A 20128-nucleotide genomic window follows, 5' to 3' on the forward strand; every position below is an offset into this window, starting at 1 on the left:
TTTCGAGCGTAATGACTCCTCAGTGGTCTGAGCTAGAGACGTGACGTTTTTTCCTCTTAAACTGAATAAACAGCGCTAACAAGCAAGCCCCTGTTCGTGCGTAATGTACAGCACTTAGCATTCACATTCTTCCTTCTCTCCAGGAAATGTATTGTCCATATTGTGGAACCGAATTTGTTGGACGTATTGGACGTTTTTGTGTTTCCTGTGGCAGCAGTGTCCATCACTTTGAGGGGTCCTCTGGAAACACCTCCGTTGTCGTTGTCTGTAATTGCAGCGCGTTTCTGTAATGTGTTGTGTTGTCAAATTGATGATGTTTTCTTACTTTGCTTGTGTTTTGTCCACTTGCATGTGTTTTCTTCAGTTGCAGTGCGTTGAGCTCTCAGGGCCACCATAACATACAGCATATTGCAGTTTTAGGGCAGATCAACAGAAGTGTTATTATCATGACCTTGATACTTGAAGAGACAGTGATTGATGGTTCAGATTTGGTTTTAGGCTAAGAACTAGGTTCTAAACACAGACATGTCAGGAATTGGCATGGCTAAGGGCTGAAGAAATGAATTATGTAAATAATTGTCCTGTATTAATGCTTCCTTTGTTAGCTGGAGCTGGAACATGGTTATTTACTAAGGCTGTAGTTTGTATTGATGCTAATGGAGTTTTGCTCCTCCACACGTGTACATTAGGTGGATAAAATACGATAGAAATAGATACATAAATAGATAATAGAAATCTGTTAACCCATTCACATAAAATTAAGTTCAGCTTTGATCTTTAGAGTAAGCTCTGAGGATTCAATAAAGCTCAAGTCCACCCACCAACAACTCCAGTTTTATCAGATCATAAAAATTTGTGCCGGATAAGTAAAAGAAACATTGTCCCCCAAAGACTTTGGATCAGGAGAGAAGTCTGAATCTTCCAAGATCTGGGGCGGCTGTGGCTGAGGGGTAGAGTGGTCGTCCTCCAACCTGAAGGTCGGCAGTTCGATCCCCAGTCTTCCCCATCTGCATGCCGAAGTGTCCTCGGACAAGATGCTGAACCCTGAATTGCCCCTCATAGATGCTAATAGATGCACTGTATGAATGTGTGTGTGAATGGGTGAATGTAAAACTGCACTGGTCATCAAGACTAGAAAAGCGCTATAAAACCATTTACCATCCTCCAAGTAATTTAAGTTTAAAGCCCCTGGTCTAAATGCTGATCAAAGGTTTCTCTTCACTATCAGGAATTTCATTCTTCTTGGGCAATAAGTCATTGCTTTCATGTAGTTAAGGTTGTCAGCCAATTCAACAGCAGCCAGATATAATTTGGTTCCTCTTCATGACACACAGAGGACATGACTTCAGGTGTAGCTGCAGCCCTGAAGCTCCACATTGTAAAGCAGGCTGACATAGAAAGAAAGAGAATAAAGCCCAGAAATTTTAACATTAAATACTTCTTGGCATACAAATTCTTATCAACATGAATTAATTCATAAAATGGAAATTAAGACAACAATGGCAGAATTGAAAACAAAGCTCTGAGGCACTAATGATAAGACACTGTCATCTAATATGCAATACAACCTCAAACTGACTCTTCTCCTGACTGTTACATTCACAGGTTGCATGGACGAATGACAATAGGTTATATAATGTTGTGCTGCATTCAAATGTTGCAGGTTAAAAAGTGGGGGGTGGGGGGACTCAAAACATAATCAAGAGATAAAACAGCAGAATGTTGTGACAGATCAGTTCAAAAGGGGGTTAGTTCAACTTTGGTCCAAAATAGGAGGAAGGCATACTGGGTCATTCACTTTTATACAATTCATGTATGTGGCACAACACACTTGAACGTAGAAAGCCTTGGAGGTGGTTTGTCACCTTCTAAGTAAATGGTACTATATTGTGTGAGTTTATCGTTTGTTGTCTGTGTGTCTTTCTTAATCATCAGGGGCTGGTTGCACAAAGACTTCTTGTTTAGGCCAGCCTACGTCCACTGCAACTGCTGACTAGTGGTTTCTCGGTGGTATGCAATGAGTAATGACTCATTGCATACCACCTCATTAGGTTTGAGGATCCAGTTACACCTTTGACAAACTTTGTTGACGACGGATGTGAAACAACTGCACAGTTGAGGCTGCACCCCCTTCTGGTTCTGCAAAGTCTCTGAGCTTCCAGTGTGGTTCAAAGGTGTTTGGCAGTGTTTCAGACGCAGTGTCATATCTGAATGTTGTTTAGTTGTTAAAATAACATTACTGATAAGCATGGGAACAGACTTTGATGTAGCCAATAGCACCAATGTGTATGGAGAACTCGCATGCACAGAGGCTGGAACGGGGGCGTCGCTTCTTCAGCAACAATGAAGTTAAAACACGGCGTTGAATCATTATCTGCTAAAGGAACTTCTCTCCTGTCTGCGTATGTGTGTGTGTGTGTGTGCTCGTCTCTGTCGCTCTTCACACATTTATTTAGTAATTTCTTTCTGATGTTCTCCATTACACGTGGCATCTATTGCACTTCTGTCCGTCCTGGGAGAGGGATCCCTCACATGTGGCTCTCTCTGAGGGTTCTACCTTCTTTTTACCCTGTTAAAAGGGTTTTTAGTAGTTTTTCCTTACTCTTGTTGAGGGTTAAGGGCAGAGGGGTCAGCGGGGCAGTAAATAAGATTAAGAAAGTCTATTTTAAGGTGAAGTCTTTGTGCAGCCAGTCCCTTTTTACATTTTTAATCTCACATCACTTCTTTTGGTTTTTCTTACCTGGATAACAAATACCTGAAACCATTTCCTATTCCTCTGGAGCAAAAGCACAAACCAAGACTACTGTATACAATCTCCACCATGATTTCACATGTTGAATGTATTAATCCGCAGAAGCTGTTAAGTTAATAGGACGGTGAGTGGGGCTGCTGTCACGGTGGAAACTGCTGCTTTCAGTGATGTTACTCCTGTTTGACGTCACCCTTCAGCTTCCTCTTGACTCGAGAGTACGGGCTCAGTGCGTCGTCCATGATGAAGTCGTACAGGACCTTCATCCATGACGTGTACTGAGGCAGCTCGTCATAATACTCAGCTGCTATTTTCTTCACCTAGAAAAGGTACACAAAGTACAAACATTAGTGAATGCTGCCTTCACATGACACTGTGGTTTCATCACTTCTGCCCCTGATGTGGTTCTGACTGACCTGTTACAGGGCAAACATGGCATAAAGAAATATAATTGATGTTTTAATGTTTACTGGGCATGGAGAGTGGTGATTACGATCACCTTCGTACTGAGGATCTCTCCAGAGCACTTACCAAATGTACCTTCTGTGATAATAACTTCAAAACTTCTGCTTGTTTGACACTTACGACAGCTGTTTTTCTGAAGTGCCTCACATATTCTGAGACGCTGATGAGAGAATCAAATTTAAATCAGGTCAAATGGTTTCTCAGCCATGACTTGGGGGTTTGTTTCACTAAATGGAATCTGCTTGTCATTATGGATGTTAAGATTCATACAAACATTGACCACATCAAACTTTAGTATGAGTATTGTTCACAGACTTTATCTACATATATAAACAAAGTGAGGAGGGTCATTGAAAATAAACTATACTATTTCACAAACCTAGTGTCAAATCATGCCCTGATGGACTCATTCATTTTAGTTTGCTTCTTACAAGATTGAATCAGTATTAGCTCAATATTACAACCCATAGCTCCCTTTATCTTTTGGTGGCTGGGCTTAGACAAGTCTCTGTCTTATTTGTCATGTCTGTTGATGCTTTGAAGACAAAGACAATTTCCACATTGTGGACAGTGACAAATTAATAACTACTAACCTAACTAAAATAACTGACTAACTATAAAAAATGATTTTGATCATGAAGTCACCCAAATGGGCAAAAAGAGCTTCAATGAGATCAGGGCAAAAATGACAGGATATAGAACAAACACCATTTTAAGAGGAACACAGTGAGGTCACTAAAGTTCACAAATAAACAGCTTGTGTGGAACGTGATTATCAAACAGTAACATGGTTGCACATACTGTGTTTGACATACATTTTAGTTAAGCTGCCCGTCTAGACAGACTTGTCTCTACGCCACTGATTTCTTCCTTCCTAAGCTCATGGAAATGCAGCTGAAATCGTGGTCTAATTGAAAAGTGTGCCAACTGTGACCGACAGGGAGTCACCCAATGTACTAACCATAGGCAGCCTGCGTCCTGGGATGCTGGGAAAGTCATGGTGCTCATTGTGGTAGCCCACATTGAAGGTTAGCAGGTTGAGGGAGCCATAGTAGGAGTAGGTCTCATGGCCCTTGAGGAACATGTAGTGCTCAGCAATGAAGTGACCAGAGATGGGGTGCAAGCCCATCCCCAACAAGGAACCAGCCAGCATGTAGACCACAGACTTGGCCCCCCACACCCAGTAGAGCAGGATGTTAAAGGTGAGCTGGATTGCCAGGTTGATCACCTCCAGCTGAGTGATGGGTTTGGGGTTGATGCAGAGGGGCCGGACGGCATAGAAAAGTGGCTGCAGAATAATCCAGATGAACTTGCGGAAGCGTGTGCAGAAGAACCAGCCTTCAAACTCAGTAGGGATGTCTACATCGACACCGTCTCCACCAAGGTAGCGATGATGGTCCAGATGATAGCGTTTGAAGGAGGCAGAGTACGGCAGGCCGATAGGCAGGTTGGCAAACATGGCAAAGTAGCGATTCCACATGGCCTTGTTGTTTCCAAAGGCTGCGTTGTGGGAGATCTCATGAATAGCAAGGGTCATTGAATGATTGATACAGCTGCCAAAGGCATAGGTCCAAAACAAAACCCATTTCCAGTCCAAGTCTTTGACCAGGTAGAAAGCTAAAAACTGTATCACCACCATCATGCACACAATCCATTTCAACCTCGGGTCAGGACCCATCAACGACTTGATTTCAGGGTATTTAGCTGTCAAACAAAACAAGAATGCAAAACTTAGTAACCAGTAACACACATTTACATGAAGAAGTTCACCAATCTTTCCATTAAAAATGGCAATGTAAAATCAACAGGGAAAAGGGGCTGATGCACCTACATTATTTATTAAACATTAAACAAATTGGTGTTACAAGGCTTATGTAAATAGATGTGTCCATTAAATGTGCCCATCACTCCATTAGGGTGAAGAGTCTTCTCTGAAAACTCACCCATCCTCTCCTAAAATTCAAGAGTCAGACGCTGCAATTTAAAATATATTCGGCGAGGGGCTGGCCAGAGAAACTCTCACAGAAAGTCTGGGAAATTTGCATTCCAACATACAGGCCCTCCAGAGAATGTCAGGAGATTATCTGAAGTTCAGTTTGAATTATTTAATTAAAACATAAAGCTAAGTAGATCAAAGTTTTCTATATTATGAGTGAACAATGTTGAAACTAGAATGGAACTGAGAGTGTGAGAGAGTGCACAACTCTGCCAAGGCCCAACAGTCCTCTTATGAAACCACATTTAATTCACTAGAACCTGAATTATATTTGGATCTGCACCAAATACAAACACTCATAAATATCAGCTCCCTTAATTAGATTTCTTTTCTTTAAGATTCATTAATTATTCTCTGGGAAATCAACGAAAAATCTTGCAATGTTTAACAAAGTGATAACAAAATGTTAAGGTTATTTCCTCAATGCATACCACACTCTTCCTACAAGTTTGGTGGTAATCTGTCCAGTAGTTTTTGGGGTAATCCTGCAAACTAACAGACAAACCAACAAACCCAAATGAAACTTAACCTCCTTGGCGGAGGTAATAATAACAGAGAATGAAAGAGAAACCAAGTCGCAACTGAAAAGACCCTTAATGACTTGTTAACCAACATCTAACTGATAACTCTCCTCTGAAGATACTGTATTTATCTCACTGGGAAATCACAATCACAAATTATATGACAAATCGGTTATAGAAAATTCATGGAAATGTATGCAATTCCTTCCAAATTCACATGTAAACATGTAATAAGCCTTCAAATGAATATTGGGCAGTGTCAATGCAGATGCTAAAGCTTTGCTAATTGGTCACGCCAGACTGCTGTCAAACAGCTGATGTATTGTGACTCTCACCTTTAGACTGTAACTATGCAGTAAATCCTTTAGTCAAATCTTTGTTATCTTTATCACAGGTTGCGTGCTGTCAACATGTAAGAGCATTTCAGGTGACTTGCTAAAGAAGTAATTTAGCTCCAGGTCTCTTCCACATGCTAAGGTATGTACTAACATGTAAGAATTTTGAGTAGTAAAACAACTACACTGGTAAGGTAAAAATGTTACAGGCTTGTGTCAGTTATTTATTAGCCAGTGTGAACCTTGTCCGTACAGCATGATGTACCCAGAGAGGGGCACAAATCTCACAAAATTCAGATTTCTCTGTGTGAGTGTTCATAAGTACTTGGTTTAGTTTTAGAAAGACACCAACATTTTCAAAGTTTTTGAAAACTTTATTGTGCTTTATTGTGGCAGGTTATTTATCTAGAGGCAAATCTTTGTTTTAAGTTAAACCAATGAACATGTGAGGTCATTGGTTCAGCCTTGTTTCGTCACATACTGTTTGTTTAATGAGCAAGTCATTGTGAAACAGACACAGCTCACAGGTTGAGAGTAAACAGCTGACCTGCAACAGAACTCTAACATCACTCTTGTGTTAGCCACTCTGAATCAGTCTTTTATCAAATACAGACCTGCCCCTTCTTTTTACTGCACACAGGCATTCAGCAGTCAGAGTTGAATTGGATATTTTAACATGTACTAAACTCTGCATCACACCAGGGGGCGTGTGTTCTTACTGTGCCTTGATCCAAACTGAAATCCAGAGGAAACTACGCAGCTGCTCGGAAACAAACATGAGTAGACTTCCCAGGTTCTTATCAGAGCTCTAATCTCCACTGGAACTTTATTCCATGATCTTGAAATCCAGTTCTTTATCTTGTTTTCTTATTGATTCAGTTTCAAGTGTTTTGTTCAACACCACTGTATTTTTTCAATAAATGGTAAATGGTCTGTATTTATATACCGCTTTTCTAGTCTTGATGACCACTCAAAGCGCTTTACATTACAGTTTACCATTCACCCATTCATACACTGCATCTATAAGCAGCACTTTATTTATCTATGAGGGGCAATTCGGGGTTCAGCATCTTGCCCAAGGACAATTCGGCATGCAGAGGGCATGCAGATGGGAAGAATGGCATCGAACTACCAACCTTCTGATTGGAGGACGACCACTCTACCACTCAGCCACAGCCCTGTTTAAACAGCCAGGTGTTGATAAGACAACAGCTGATAAGTTGGTTTGTTTAAAAAGTCGCTGAACATGGCCACATTACTGACCTTTATGTTATCATTAACATTAAGCTGGAGGAGAAGGGAGGGAGATGCACAAGGCTCTTAAACTCCTTCATTAAAAGGAAACTGGTGAACAACCATAATTGATTCCCAGCAGGAACAAGGGTCACATAAAAGTCATTAAAAGGGAATGAAATTTGCAGAGTCTGAAGTTATTTGGAGTTCTACAATCTTCTATGCTGCGACTAAATATCTGTGATTATTGTTGATTCAGGGTCCAGTCCAACCTGTCTACTCAATGAGACCAGGCTTTACTACATTGAGCTCTCAGGATACACAAAGAAACTCTCCTGACTACATAAATGTGTTTTATCTGCCTAAAATGTAGGAGGATTCAGCTGAAAGACAAGCGTCAGCAATCACTAAGTCCTGTGAGATTCGCCCACCCCCACCTACGTACACGTCTGAGGCCTCATACTGGGGCCTCAGTGAGTGGCCTGAGGCATGTGACTGCACACAACTAAAGTCTTTACAAGCAACGACAAGGCCCCAGTATGATCAAAGACTGACAGACACGCAAAAGCTTTATACTCCTGCAAAAACCACAGACTGGCATGAATACAAGTTAACCAAATAGGAGTGAAACAAACAAAATACTTCATGAAAACAGGTTAAGTTTAGCGGTTTCATTCTAAGCAGTATATAAACTCAGTTTCTGAATCTTCAGATACTTTGTCCACCATCTCCGTGGAAACACATCCACAACAGCCGAACTAGTCAGTAGTGTAGCCATGCCCGAGTCTACCGATACTGAATAATTCAAACCGCTCTGCTGTCAGTGGGTATCTTCACCCATGGCTCTGGTGTCATTCTCAAAACATCAACTGTACTTTGTGCTGACTAGTACAAAGACAGGGGATGCACAAAAGCTGTAGCCTACGGACTTTAACATCCTCAACCATCCCAAACTAGATCCTGGCTCAAGGTGCCTGAGGCAGAAAAGGCTACTTTTGAGACAACGGAGGCTTTTAGTGTTTGCCTCAACAAAAGGAGCATAAGAGGCTGCCACTTAAATTCAGATAATGAATCATGGGTCAAAGAGCCACCAGGTAAATGTCAGTGTGACATCAACTATCCAAGTTACATTAAATGTCGTCCTCAATATTCATACATCAATACAACAACATTAAGAGTGTCAACTCTTAATGTATACGTGGATTACCCAAAAACTACTGGACAGATTACCACAAAACTTGTAGGAAGGGTGTAGTATGCGTTGAGGAAATAACCATAACATTTTGTTATCACTTTGTTAAAAATTGCAAGATCTTTTGTTGATTTCTCAGAGAATAATTAATGAGTCTTAAAGAGAAAAAATCGAATTAAGGTAGCTGATATGTATGAGTGTGTGCTATTTGGTGCAGATCCAAATGTGACGTCTAGTGAAAGTCAGGTTACTGAAGTAGGTACAGATGTTGGGCTGAATATTACACATTGTGGCTGCTATTTAGGATTACTGTCATTATCTGCTGATTAATCAATCAATCAATTATTCAATAGTTGGGCCTATTTTGAACATCAAGAGTTAAAATGCATGGTTAAATAAGGAGCCAGGAGATGTGTTCAAATACCGTTGGATTTTGGACTGTTGGTCTGACGAACGTAATATTGGATTAAAGGAAACTGTGGTGGACATCTTGCAAGTTTCTAACACGCTAAAGACATCAAGCTATCGTGCTAAGAGCACATAATATCTCTGAAATGCAAAAAGCAAACGCAGTTCCTGGTCCTGTTGATGACGGTGTTAATGTGAGTTCGTCGAGGCCAGGACGTGAACCGTTACCGCAACTTTCCTGTTGTGTCACGTCGGGGAGAGGCGGTGCCCTGCTAACGTTAACATGTAACACTGAACTAACACAGCAGCCGGCTGGTAAAATCATTATCACAATCCGTTCACTTGATACTGAGGCCGTAAACTACTCACCGCCGTTAACCTCTGTCAGTGAGCGGGGGCTGTGGCGGACACACAGGCGGATATGGAACCGTTAGCTTGGTTACGATAGTAAACCGTTCAGCTGAACACAATGGACACCAGTACACGTTTAACTCACGCACATTTTGTCAAAGTAGCCGCTCCGATAAACTAGCTTCGTTGATTCTAAGTTGAGCTAACGATGGGTTAATCAAAAACTTGCTAAAGCACAAGCTAACTCACCCAGGATCGCTTTTCTCCTGTCTGCATGGGGCTGGTCCGTATACACCCATTCGTAGTCCTCACGGGCGACCCGGTTGCCCATCTTTACTGTTTGGAAGTATACAGAAACAAGTATGTAAGAATCACAAGATGGCTTGAGAAAAACAAATTGTGAGTATGATCTCCGCCTCCTCCCTCTTCAGATGAGACCGGGCCCAGGCTTGTAGACCTGCCCAGACTTCAGGGAGCTCAGCACACGGGGTGCAGCTCCTCCTCCTCCCGCCAGGCCAGGCCCATCATCCGTCCTTCTTTTCACCCTTACGAGTTCGTACTATTCCAAAATTACAACTAAATGCAACTTCGGGTTTTAATGGCAACTTAACTGTTCCAAATGATTATTATCAAGATACTATATTGTATCATCTATATTGGGTGTATATTTATATAAGTAGAGTTCTTGCTTACCTCTGGTTATAAAAGTCCCATAGCCAGGTTTCTACAAATATTATGGCATCATTATTGATGATTATCCAGTGCAATCCCAACCAGCTACCACGTCCGACTGATCACCAACAACATACTGAAATGATCACTTTTTAATCTATCAGTTGTTGAACTATATTAATAGTACATAATACAATTATAATAGAACCTAATGTTGCAAATTGTTTTATACAGCACTTTTTTAGTCTTGATGAAAACTCAAAGCACTTCACAGTACAGTACACATTCATATATGGAATCTATGTGCAGCACTTTCTCTAATAAACATCACTCACACACTTTGGCATGTGGAATGGAGGAGCTAGGTATCAAACTATTGACAATCTGCTTAGAGGACAACCCACTTTGTCAACAAAATTTTAACAACATTTTAATCAATTGTAATTTGATTCACATTTAAATATGTTAGAAAATATTAACCTGGCACCTAATAAGAGAATGTAAACTCTACAGTAAGGTCTTTAAAATCCACAAATGTCAACACAGAGGAAATACAGAGGACATGACTTCGGTGTCCTCAGCAAACTACAGCCCTGGGTATAGGAGTATGTATGTATGGAAATTCTAGCATACATTTTTTTACCTCTTTTATTCTACTCTTTTTAAATCTTTTATTAGGGCCCGAGCACCAACAGTGTGAAGGCCCTATTGGTTTTCGTTTGAACGGATTGAACATACTCGAAAACTCACCAAACTTGGCTCAACAGCACCCCCCTAAACGAAACAATTCCATCTGGTTTAACCTATCTTCACGAAATTCTGTACACACATGTAGCATGACTGGATGAAAAAAAAAGTCAATGCCACCAACTTGAAGGAAGTCGGCCCTTTGGGATTTAGTGGCGATTTTGTCCATTTATCACGTTGTGTATTTTAACGAACTCCTCCTAGAGCTTTCATCAGATCAACTTCAAAATCAGTGAGTGCCATCTTAACAACATGGAGATTAAAACTACTTTATTTTTGAGTTTTAGTCACATGGTGTGACCGTGGCGTCAAATTTTTATGAATCACCAACCAAATACGAGGTTGTTGTATCTCGGACATACATGGTCCAATCTAGTCCAAACTGGACATGTATGACAAGAGTTCCGGCCTGATGACATCTAAACAGAAATCATGACTGAACAGCTCCATATGTCAATATTAACTCAGGGTCATAGCACCACCTATGGATTAACTGTGAAAAAGGAAGTTTTTTTTAACTCCATTGTGCATTGTCCAACCGGCCCCGAAATTCTCACCTATGATCAGAGTCCAGACCTGAACAGATCTATTAGTCTGTATTTAGTGATAGTGATAGCGCCACCTACTGTCAACAGGAAGTAAGCCTCGTTTTACAACTTTAATTTGAATTACATAAAATTTTCACTGTGTGGTCGGCACTTAATGCCGTGGACCGTAATGCGTGATTAGTGGGCGTGACGGACACAGGAAGTGAAGCCTTTATCCTTCCTGCAGTGCAAAAAATGCACGAAACACTCTATTCTTTGTCCATACATACCTAGCTGTGTATCAACCCTCTCTTTCTAGTGAACACTAATGCTTTAGCTTTTTACTTGAAACCCCATGAATATAACCATTTCTACCACATGAATTGCCTCTTGTATTTTCTCCCATAATATGATGAATATTCCTTCCCCTTCTCCACAAGGCTCCATCCTCAGCAAAGAGGGACTGCCCCAATATCACCCTGAACTTGAGAGAACACATCATTAATCATAATGGAAAACAATATTGGACTAATGACACTGCCCTGAGGAGTACCATTTTCCACCATATACCTTCATGATAAAGCTGTCCAAATTCTTACCTGAATAACACTGATCAAATATAAAGTCTCTGATCCAATTACATGTCCATCTACTGTGTCTTCTTCCTCTTCTTCGTTCCTGGTTTTCCTTTATGACATATCAAAGACCGTCAATGTGTCTTTGATATTACAGCCATCTAAGTCTATATATGTTCAGGTTGGTTGAAGGGAAAACATGTATTAAAGACAAAAGAATTAAAATTGAAAATAAATGGGAAAATCAACAGGAATGAACTACATAAAACACAATGCATGCCTTTGGAGTTATAGGTGTACAAACACCTATAACCTATATCCAAGTAGGTAGAATCAAATTTACCCAGAGGAGGGGATTAATAGCTTCTTAAATGTAGCACATGTGTATATAAAATAATAAAGTGCTGTGACTGATGATGAAAGAAGTAATAAAATACACTAAATTCTAAAGTCCTAAAATCATATTGCACAACTCAATATGCAACATAAAGCAGTATGGCAAACCTGCGTAACTGAAAACTAGTGTGTACAACAAGGTTACAGGTTACAATACCAAAGTGCTTCTTTACTTAATTAATTATTATGGGGTTCTTAAATGACACTGAATAATAATACAGGCCGTGGATGATGTGCTCTGCCGCAAAGGCAATCGGTGCTCGGATCGTTTGGTGGCATATTTTACGCGTAAAAACGAGTGACGTATTTTGTCCATCTTGGCTTGCCATATTTACCTTACTTTGCATTGTTTTTAACGTACTTTGTTGTACTTTACGGTTCGTTCTGCTTTACGTTGTTTTAATTAGTTTTCTTTGCCTTGGCTCCTTAAAGCGACACGTCAGAGGGCTTTACTATGGGGGATGAAAAAAGACTTGAAGGGGACATTGTATGCCCATTTTACCACAAGTTGATATGGTTCCTTGGGGTCTTAATGAAATGTCCGTAACATACTTTGGTCAAGTACCACAAGGATCATTTAAAACAGCACCCTTTTTACCCTGTATAAAACAGCCCTCCACAGAGTGACCTGTTTTGAGTGCCTGTTCCTTTAAATGCTAATGAGCCAGCTCCCCCCTCCCCCCTCTCCCCCCATGATTTTAAACGATATAAATTACATATTTTATATGATATAAATTATCAAATATGCATCCCATACTTTGTATTCCCCTTCTGTTGTCCTGGAGTTTTAATTTTCCCAATCACATAATTAAATGTCCCCCTCTGCCGATGTAGGGAGACTTCCAGTGTATTGTTACGACACAATACACAGGAAGCTCATTCCAGTCACTCAAGCATGACGTTTCTGACTTAGAGGAACCATAACAAAACGTGCAAGTGTTTTTTTTCCAGAGTTTTGGGGTTGGTAGACATGCCAGATACCCACATTAACCTGTAGAAGCACTAACAAAGTGGAATTTGCATGCTATGTCCCCTTTAAAGGTCCAGTGTGTACGATTTAGGTGAAAGGGCTCTATTTGCAGAAATTAAATATAAAATAATCCTATGTTTTCACTAGTGTGTTTCATCTAAATTGTATGATTTGTTGTTTTCTTTACCCTAGAATGGGCCCTTTACATTTAAATACTTAATATTTACATCGGGAGCGGGTCCTATCTACGGAGGCTGCAATGTTTAAAAAAAGAGACGTCCGTCAGTCTGTCCGTCCAAAAAAAAATTAAATACGGACAGACAGTTCAAAATGAACTAGTTCACGTTCATTTGTTCCATTATTTATTGGCATGACTTAGGTGACAAACTTACGATCACGTGTTTAGTTATTAATCGATGGTGTCGGATCATGTATGTGTGCCGCCATTCGCATCTCGTGTTGTACTGCATTGTCCAATCAGCACCAAAATTCTCAGGCTTCATCAGAGCCCCGATCTGAACAGATCTATTAGTCTGTATGTAGTGATAGCTCCACCTACTGGCAACAGGAAGTAAGCCTCGTTTTACAACTTTAATGTGATGTACATGACATTTTCACCATGTGGTCTACACTTGATGACGTGGACCAGAATGGGTGATAAGTGGGCCCGCACAGTGTGCTTTCAGTTTTTAAATTGTTTTCTTTACATTTGTCTGTGTGTTGTTTTTCTCTAATGTTCCTGTACAGCACCTTGAAAGAACCTCTGTGTATGAAAGGTCCTTTATAAATAAAATTGCCATGCCTTGTCAGTGTAGACCTACACAGCACAATGTGGATTCATAAACATCATTTATAGATGTGTTTCAAAATTGATCATGACACCAATATATTGTGACATGCAACAGCCTGAGAATATTCATCCCCAACAACACCAGGAACTCCTTTGTTCAACAAAGGAGTATATTGTCTCTGCAAATGAGGCTCTGAGGGATCTCAGCAAGCCTAACTGGCACAACTGGGAGTTTGTAATGTGAAAAACAAAGACAGTTACTGTCAAAGGAATTCACTGTTATTCTCAGGGTACAGAAATCAACAATTTCCACTCCTCTTGACGTCCTGTGGATTTAAATGAGACGCACGTAGGTAGGTGGGTTCATTTGCATTATTACAATATACTCTAATGTGATATGATGATATTATAAGAGGTTACTCTAAAGGGACGGACAGACGGACGGACGTCTGTCTGTCTGTCCAAATAAAAAAAAATAATACGGACAGACAGACAGACGTCCATCCGTCTGTCCGTCCCAAAAAAAAACAAATACAGACAGACGGACGGAAAAAAAACAAATAAATAAAATCCGTCCTTCTGTCCGTCCAAAAAATAATAATACGGACAGACAGACGGACGTCCGGTATTATGTCCAAATCACAAAGGTTACGCAATACTATTTTTACCATCTTGCTGTGTTGCACTTAATCAAATGCTATAATTAAAGCTGTTGCCTATTACAAAGACAACCAAGCACCAGACACACTAGTGCACAAGTAATTATGTTCACAACAGCATTGGTTTATATTTCTGCAAAGACTTGACACAAACACTACACTGTAACCCATCCACTCAAACCTTTTGTGAGCATTTATACTCTGGCTGCAGTTTCCATATTAGATAGATAGATACAGTTGCAATCAGAAATATTCAACCCCCTCACCTCAAAAGACATTATAGTGATGTGGATGAAAGATAATGACAATAAATGACAAAAAACCTCATTAAACAACCACAAATATTTATTGATACATATTTGAGTTATTTTGACAACAGAAGTTGACTTAACTTTGAAGTTCAAATGAAAAAGGTAACTTTTTTAATGTGCATGTGCAGTATTATTCAACCCCCAGCTTCAGTACTTTGTGGCGCATCCTTTAGCTTTTATAACTTCTAACAAATGTTTTGTGCTGACAAGCTTCTTACACCTCTCGATCGGAATCTTTGCCCATTCTTCACGTGCAAAAGCCTCTAGCTCAGTGATGTTTGATGGCTTCCGTGCTGCAACTGCCTTCTTTAAATCCCACCAAAGATTTTCAATCGGATTTAAATCTGGTGACGTTCCAGGATCTTTTTCCTCAACCTAACTTTGGTTGACTTGGAGGTGTGCTTGGGATCATTGTCTTGCTGGAAAGTCCAATGATCACCAAGGTTTAATTTGTCAACAGAAGGCATCACATTCCTCTTTAAAATGGCCTGGTATTTCTGGGAATCCATGATTCCAGGTACACGATCAAGATTACCAGTTCCTGCCGCAGAAAAACAGCCCCACATCATCAATGACCCACCTCCATGCTTGACCGTGGGGATGGTATTCTTCTGGTCATAAGCCTGGCCTTTCGCACGCCAGACATACCGCTGGTCCATATGTCCAAACAGTTCCAGTTTGGTTTCATCAGTCCATAGAACTGTCACCTAAAACTCTGTAGTCTTATAAAAATTTCCTCCTGGCATATTCTAGGCGACTTTTGATGTTCCTTGGGGTCAAGAGTGGTGTGCGTCTTGGAGTCCGGCCATGAAGTCCTTGTTTATTCAGTGCACGTCTTATAGTTGACACTGAAGCACTTGTACCAGCCTTCATCAGGTCATCCTGTAGGTGTCTTGCAGTCACACAGGGGTTTCTCTTAGCTGTTCTGACTAAGTTGCTAAGGGCCCTTGATGAAATGTTGAGCTTTCTTCCCCGGCCAGGCAGGTTTACAGCTGTTCCATAAGTTTTAAACTTCCTTATAATGCTCCCAATGGTGTCTCTTGGAATAATACATTTTTTGGAAATCTTCTTATACCCAAGGCCCTTCAGGTGTGATGAAATAATCTCCTCTCTCAGCTTTTGTGGAAGCTCCTTTGTCTTTCCCATGATTGCAACTCACCTTGAATACCTTCATGGGTGGGGTTTATATATGCATCACAGCTGAAGCAAATGAAGGATCATTATAGAGTTCCCAAAGGCTTAATTATGTTTCAACTCCACTTTAGGCCATAAAAACTGTCAGACAGCTTTAAAAACAACAATATTCTATAGGGGTTGAATAATTGTACACAAATACTACATCATGCATTTTCTGTGTTGATTTAATGTATCTCATAACGAAGTCACCCGAAGCTCTTTCAGAATCTTGCTCTTTGAAAAAACTTGAATTGATAAATCCTTAAAATCTTTGGGGGGGTTGAATATTTCTGATTGCAACTGTAGATAGATAGATAGATATGGCCTATCTATCTATGGCCTATCTATCTATCTAGATCGTTTGCAGCTTCTCTCTCATAAGAACTGGCTGGATGGTGTTGAACGCACTGGAAAAATCAAAGAATGTGATTCTCACCGTGTGACCAGCCTGATCCAGATGAGAGTGGGCTCTCTGCAGCAGGTAGATAATTGCATCAATCCACTCCCAGATGAGGCTGGTAGGCAAACTGTAGAGGGTCCAGTGATGATTTCACCTGTGGTCTGAGGTGGGCCCGGACCAGCCTCTCAAGTACCTTCATCACATGAGATGTGAGGGCGACTGGTCAGTAGTCATTGAGGCCAGATGGAGTTGTCTTCTCGGGGACTGGAACCAGGCAGGACGTTTTCCACAGCACTGGTATCTTCTCCTGATGAAGGCTCAGATTAAAGAGATGCTGGAGAATAGCAGCTAGCTGGCTGGCACAGGTCCTCGGAACCCTGGCGCTGATACTGTCTGGTCCTGGGGCCTTGCGTTGATGAAGCCTCTCCAGCTGTCTCCTCACCTGGTCAGTTGTCACAGACAGGCGGGGGAGGGGGAAGGTGTTAATCCCTTCAGTGGAGGAGCAGCACTTTGAAGGTGGGGGGGTTATGTCCAAGGAGCACACCAGGGGGGTAGAGTGGGGGAGGGCAGAAGCATTAGGGGCAGTGAGGGTGTGTGGAAGTCTGGGAGTGTGGTGGGGGGGACAGACGAGGGCTTTGCACTGAACCTATTGACGAACAAATAAAGCTCATTTGCCCTCTCCAGGCTGCCCAGTTATTTCCCTCAGTCCAGTCCACACATCCCTCACATTGTTCTGCTGCAGTCTGGCCTCCAGCTTCCTCCTGTAGGAGTCTTTGCACTCCCTCAGCTTCCCCCTCAGGTCATGTTGAATGATCCTCACTTCTTCTCTGTCCCAAGACCTGAAGGCTTTCTTCTTCTTGTTGAGAACTTTCAGCTCAGTGGTGATCCAGGGCTTGTTGTTAGGATATCAGTGTACTGTGTATGTGTAGGCTAATACATCATGTTGGAGTACGAGCTAATAACTGTTAATGCAGGCGAGTCTTAGTAAATGAAAAATCAGTCAACAGAGGGAGTGTGTAAAAACGAGAGGCAAACAATGTGTTCGCTAGGTTTTTATAGGGGACACAATATGTGCTCACTACTCCCTGGTGGGGCCATGACTGCAGATGTCTCAGGTTGCAGAGCCTGAATAGCGAAACCTGTTCGGGGTTGGAACACATATGAAATAGAATACATTTTAATGGCAGGTGAAGATGGGGTTACTGTTCTTCCATTGCTGTTCCTGAAACACTAAATGTATGTTGAGGAACATTCTTCCATGTGACCTCTCCCTGGAATGCAGACAATGTGGGAATAGGAAGGAAGGGAGTAGGAAGGAATTGTGTTATACAACTGTGGATTGTGCCTTTAACTTATTCTAGTTTTTAATTCAGTGTCTGTGTCCCTCTTTGTTTTAACTAGAACAAATGGAACACAGATACTAAGATTTTAAAAAGTGATGTGTTTACAGCTAGTTGTGCCAACCCTGAAGTGTCCAAAATATGTAGCACAAAAAAAGCTGCCTGGATATCTATTATATAGAGAATCTATTGCAGCATTGACCTTCTAATGAATGGTAGAGATGAGGAAGTTTACCATGCAATGTGTTATGGGTCAGTTAATATGGTTAGTTCCTCTTCATCAAATTAACATTAAGCTCAAAGCACTAGCAGTCTCATGTTGCGGCTGGCGTGGCTTTAGACCGTCTTTCCTGTAAATCGCTGCTCTGAAGTCACTGAAAACAGCAATTGCTAAAAATTATATCAACTACTACATTATAAATTAAACCATGAAGTGACGCAGAACATTACCTGTAAAAGTAGAGCTTGTGATTGGTGTAAACACACAGATAAGTTGATAAGCTGAGTTTTAATAGGTTTGAATTGTACATTTGTAACAGTAATGTGTACAACAAAACTGTACAGTTTGCACCAAGTTAGCCAACTCACAAGATTGCTTTCTTTGTATACATAATAACCCACAATCTACACTTGTAAGTACATTAAGATGACAGTACAATTATCTAAACTGAGACGTAGTCTCAAATTAAGCCACTAGATTACACCTTCTTGTGTTTTGCTGCCAAGTGTCATTGTAATACACCCTAGTGTTCACCAAGATGTGACCTGCATTTCCAAAGGTTCATGACATGAGTGGTTCAGGTCATCCAACAACAGAAAAGCTTCAAACAGAGAAGACAAAAGTGCAGCCACAATATGGGCTCACAGCTAATCTAGCCTCACAAGGCAAGAGACAAGTTTGTACAGGAGAGGGGAAGAGTGCGACTGCACAGGGGGCTGAGACAATGTTTTTTTAACAACTGAGGAAACTCATGTTACTCTGAGCTATTCTGTTGAGCACAAGCAACCCTCATTTGTCACTGCAAACCAGTCACGTCATTTACACAGATCACAATAGGCAGAGTTTCACCTTCAGTTACAACACAAGTTAAAAAATATACACTGCTTAAAGGTTCAGTGTTTAGGACTTAGTGAAATCTAGTGGTGAATATGCATATTGCATTCAACTTACTACCCCTCCCCTTCCAATTGTGTAGAATAACCTATGGTGCCCTCCAGGCAACATAAATACAACCCTTCCTGTTATTGTTTAGTTTGTCCACTCCAGGCTACTGCAGACACATGGTGGCGCAACATGGCACAACATGGCTAACTGTGGAAAAGGGCCGATGCGGATGAAGCTATAATGGACTCATAAGGTAACAAAAACCCAACCGATAGATCCTCCTGAATTCTTCACACTGAACCTTTAAGTATATTTTCTTATACCCAGTAGAGACATCTATCTCTTGCTAAATATCAATTACCTCCCTTACTCTGGAGTAGCTGCAGATATTATCAGATACTAAATGTGGACAAGAAAAAGACCAAAGTTAATACATGGCACTGAAGAGCTAGGTGAACAGCTCCTTTAACTGGCAGAACAGTTTACTTCTGCATTTCCACTGATTTAAAAAAATTATTAGCCAATAGAAACACTGAGTCTGAGTCCAGCAGTTGTTGGACATGATGATCTGACTCAGTATCCAGAAACCCCGAACACTCAAGGATAACAGAGCGTCAAAGTGCAATGTTGACCTGGAAAAGAGACTATACTTCAAGGCCGACAGACCTGATAAAAGCTGGATCGTGGAGCAAGAGTTTAAATTATTTTGTGAAATTGGAAATAGAAATTTGGTGAAAAACTATAACTCAAGGTCCATGTACTAGCTTTTTTTCCACAAAGGTTTTACTACAGCTTTCAACAACATGTTCATCAACAGAACAGGTTGCTCAGTTGTGTCGTGTCGTGCACTGATTCTTTGAGATGTGGTTGAAAGTGTGAGAAAAGGCCAAGTATCATGGGCCTAAAATTATATTACTGTCAAACTATTTGACAAAAAATCTTAACTCACCATTGAAATATCAGCTATTTCTAATCATTAAGACTGTGGGATATGATTGAAAGCTCTGGAACAAGCAAGTAGGAGGACCTTGAGTATATATATATATATATATATATATATATATATATATATATATATATATATATATATATATATATATATATATATATATATATATATATATGATCTCATTTCAAGAATATGATTGTGCAACTACAGGGTCAAAAAGAGGACCAATTTGAACACATTTCGACCAGCTGCCTGTTTGTT

The 20128-nt window shown here is 40.6% G+C and overlaps 1 protein-coding gene and 2 long non-coding RNA genes across 3 annotated transcripts; 2 read left to right on the plus strand and 1 right to left on the minus strand.

Annotated features, from left to right (window-relative positions):
• Nucleotides 1–1422: 1422 nt before the first annotated feature.
• On the minus strand, nt 1423–9764 carry degs1 (delta(4)-desaturase, sphingolipid 1). The gene is made up of 3 exons (XM_034609487.1): nt 9500–9764; nt 4176–4918; nt 1423–3069 (listed from the first exon to the last, which is right to left on the minus strand). Exons 1-3 carry the CDS (start codon nt 9579–9581, stop codon nt 2923–2925), a joined length of 972 nt encoding a protein of 323 aa, XP_034465378.1. The 5' UTR covers nt 9582–9764; the 3' UTR covers nt 1423–2922.
• LOC117775933 lies at nt 5226–7011 on the plus strand. The gene is made up of 3 exons (XR_004616359.1): nt 5226–6036; nt 6126–6130; nt 6463–7011. It is a non-coding gene; the product is annotated as an uncharacterized LOC117775933 (long non-coding RNA).
• LOC117775927 lies at nt 9134–16163 on the plus strand. Its single transcript, XR_004616354.1, has 4 exons — nt 9134–9144; nt 14818–15614; nt 15740–15806; nt 15861–16163. It is a non-coding gene; the product is annotated as an uncharacterized LOC117775927 (long non-coding RNA).
• Nucleotides 16164–20128: the final 3965 nt, after the last annotated feature.

This window comes from Hippoglossus hippoglossus, chromosome 15 (genome assembly GCF_009819705.1).
Source record: "Hippoglossus hippoglossus isolate fHipHip1 chromosome 15, fHipHip1.pri, whole genome shotgun sequence".
Classification (NCBI taxonomy): Eukaryota; Metazoa; Chordata; class Actinopteri; order Pleuronectiformes; family Pleuronectidae; genus Hippoglossus; species Hippoglossus hippoglossus.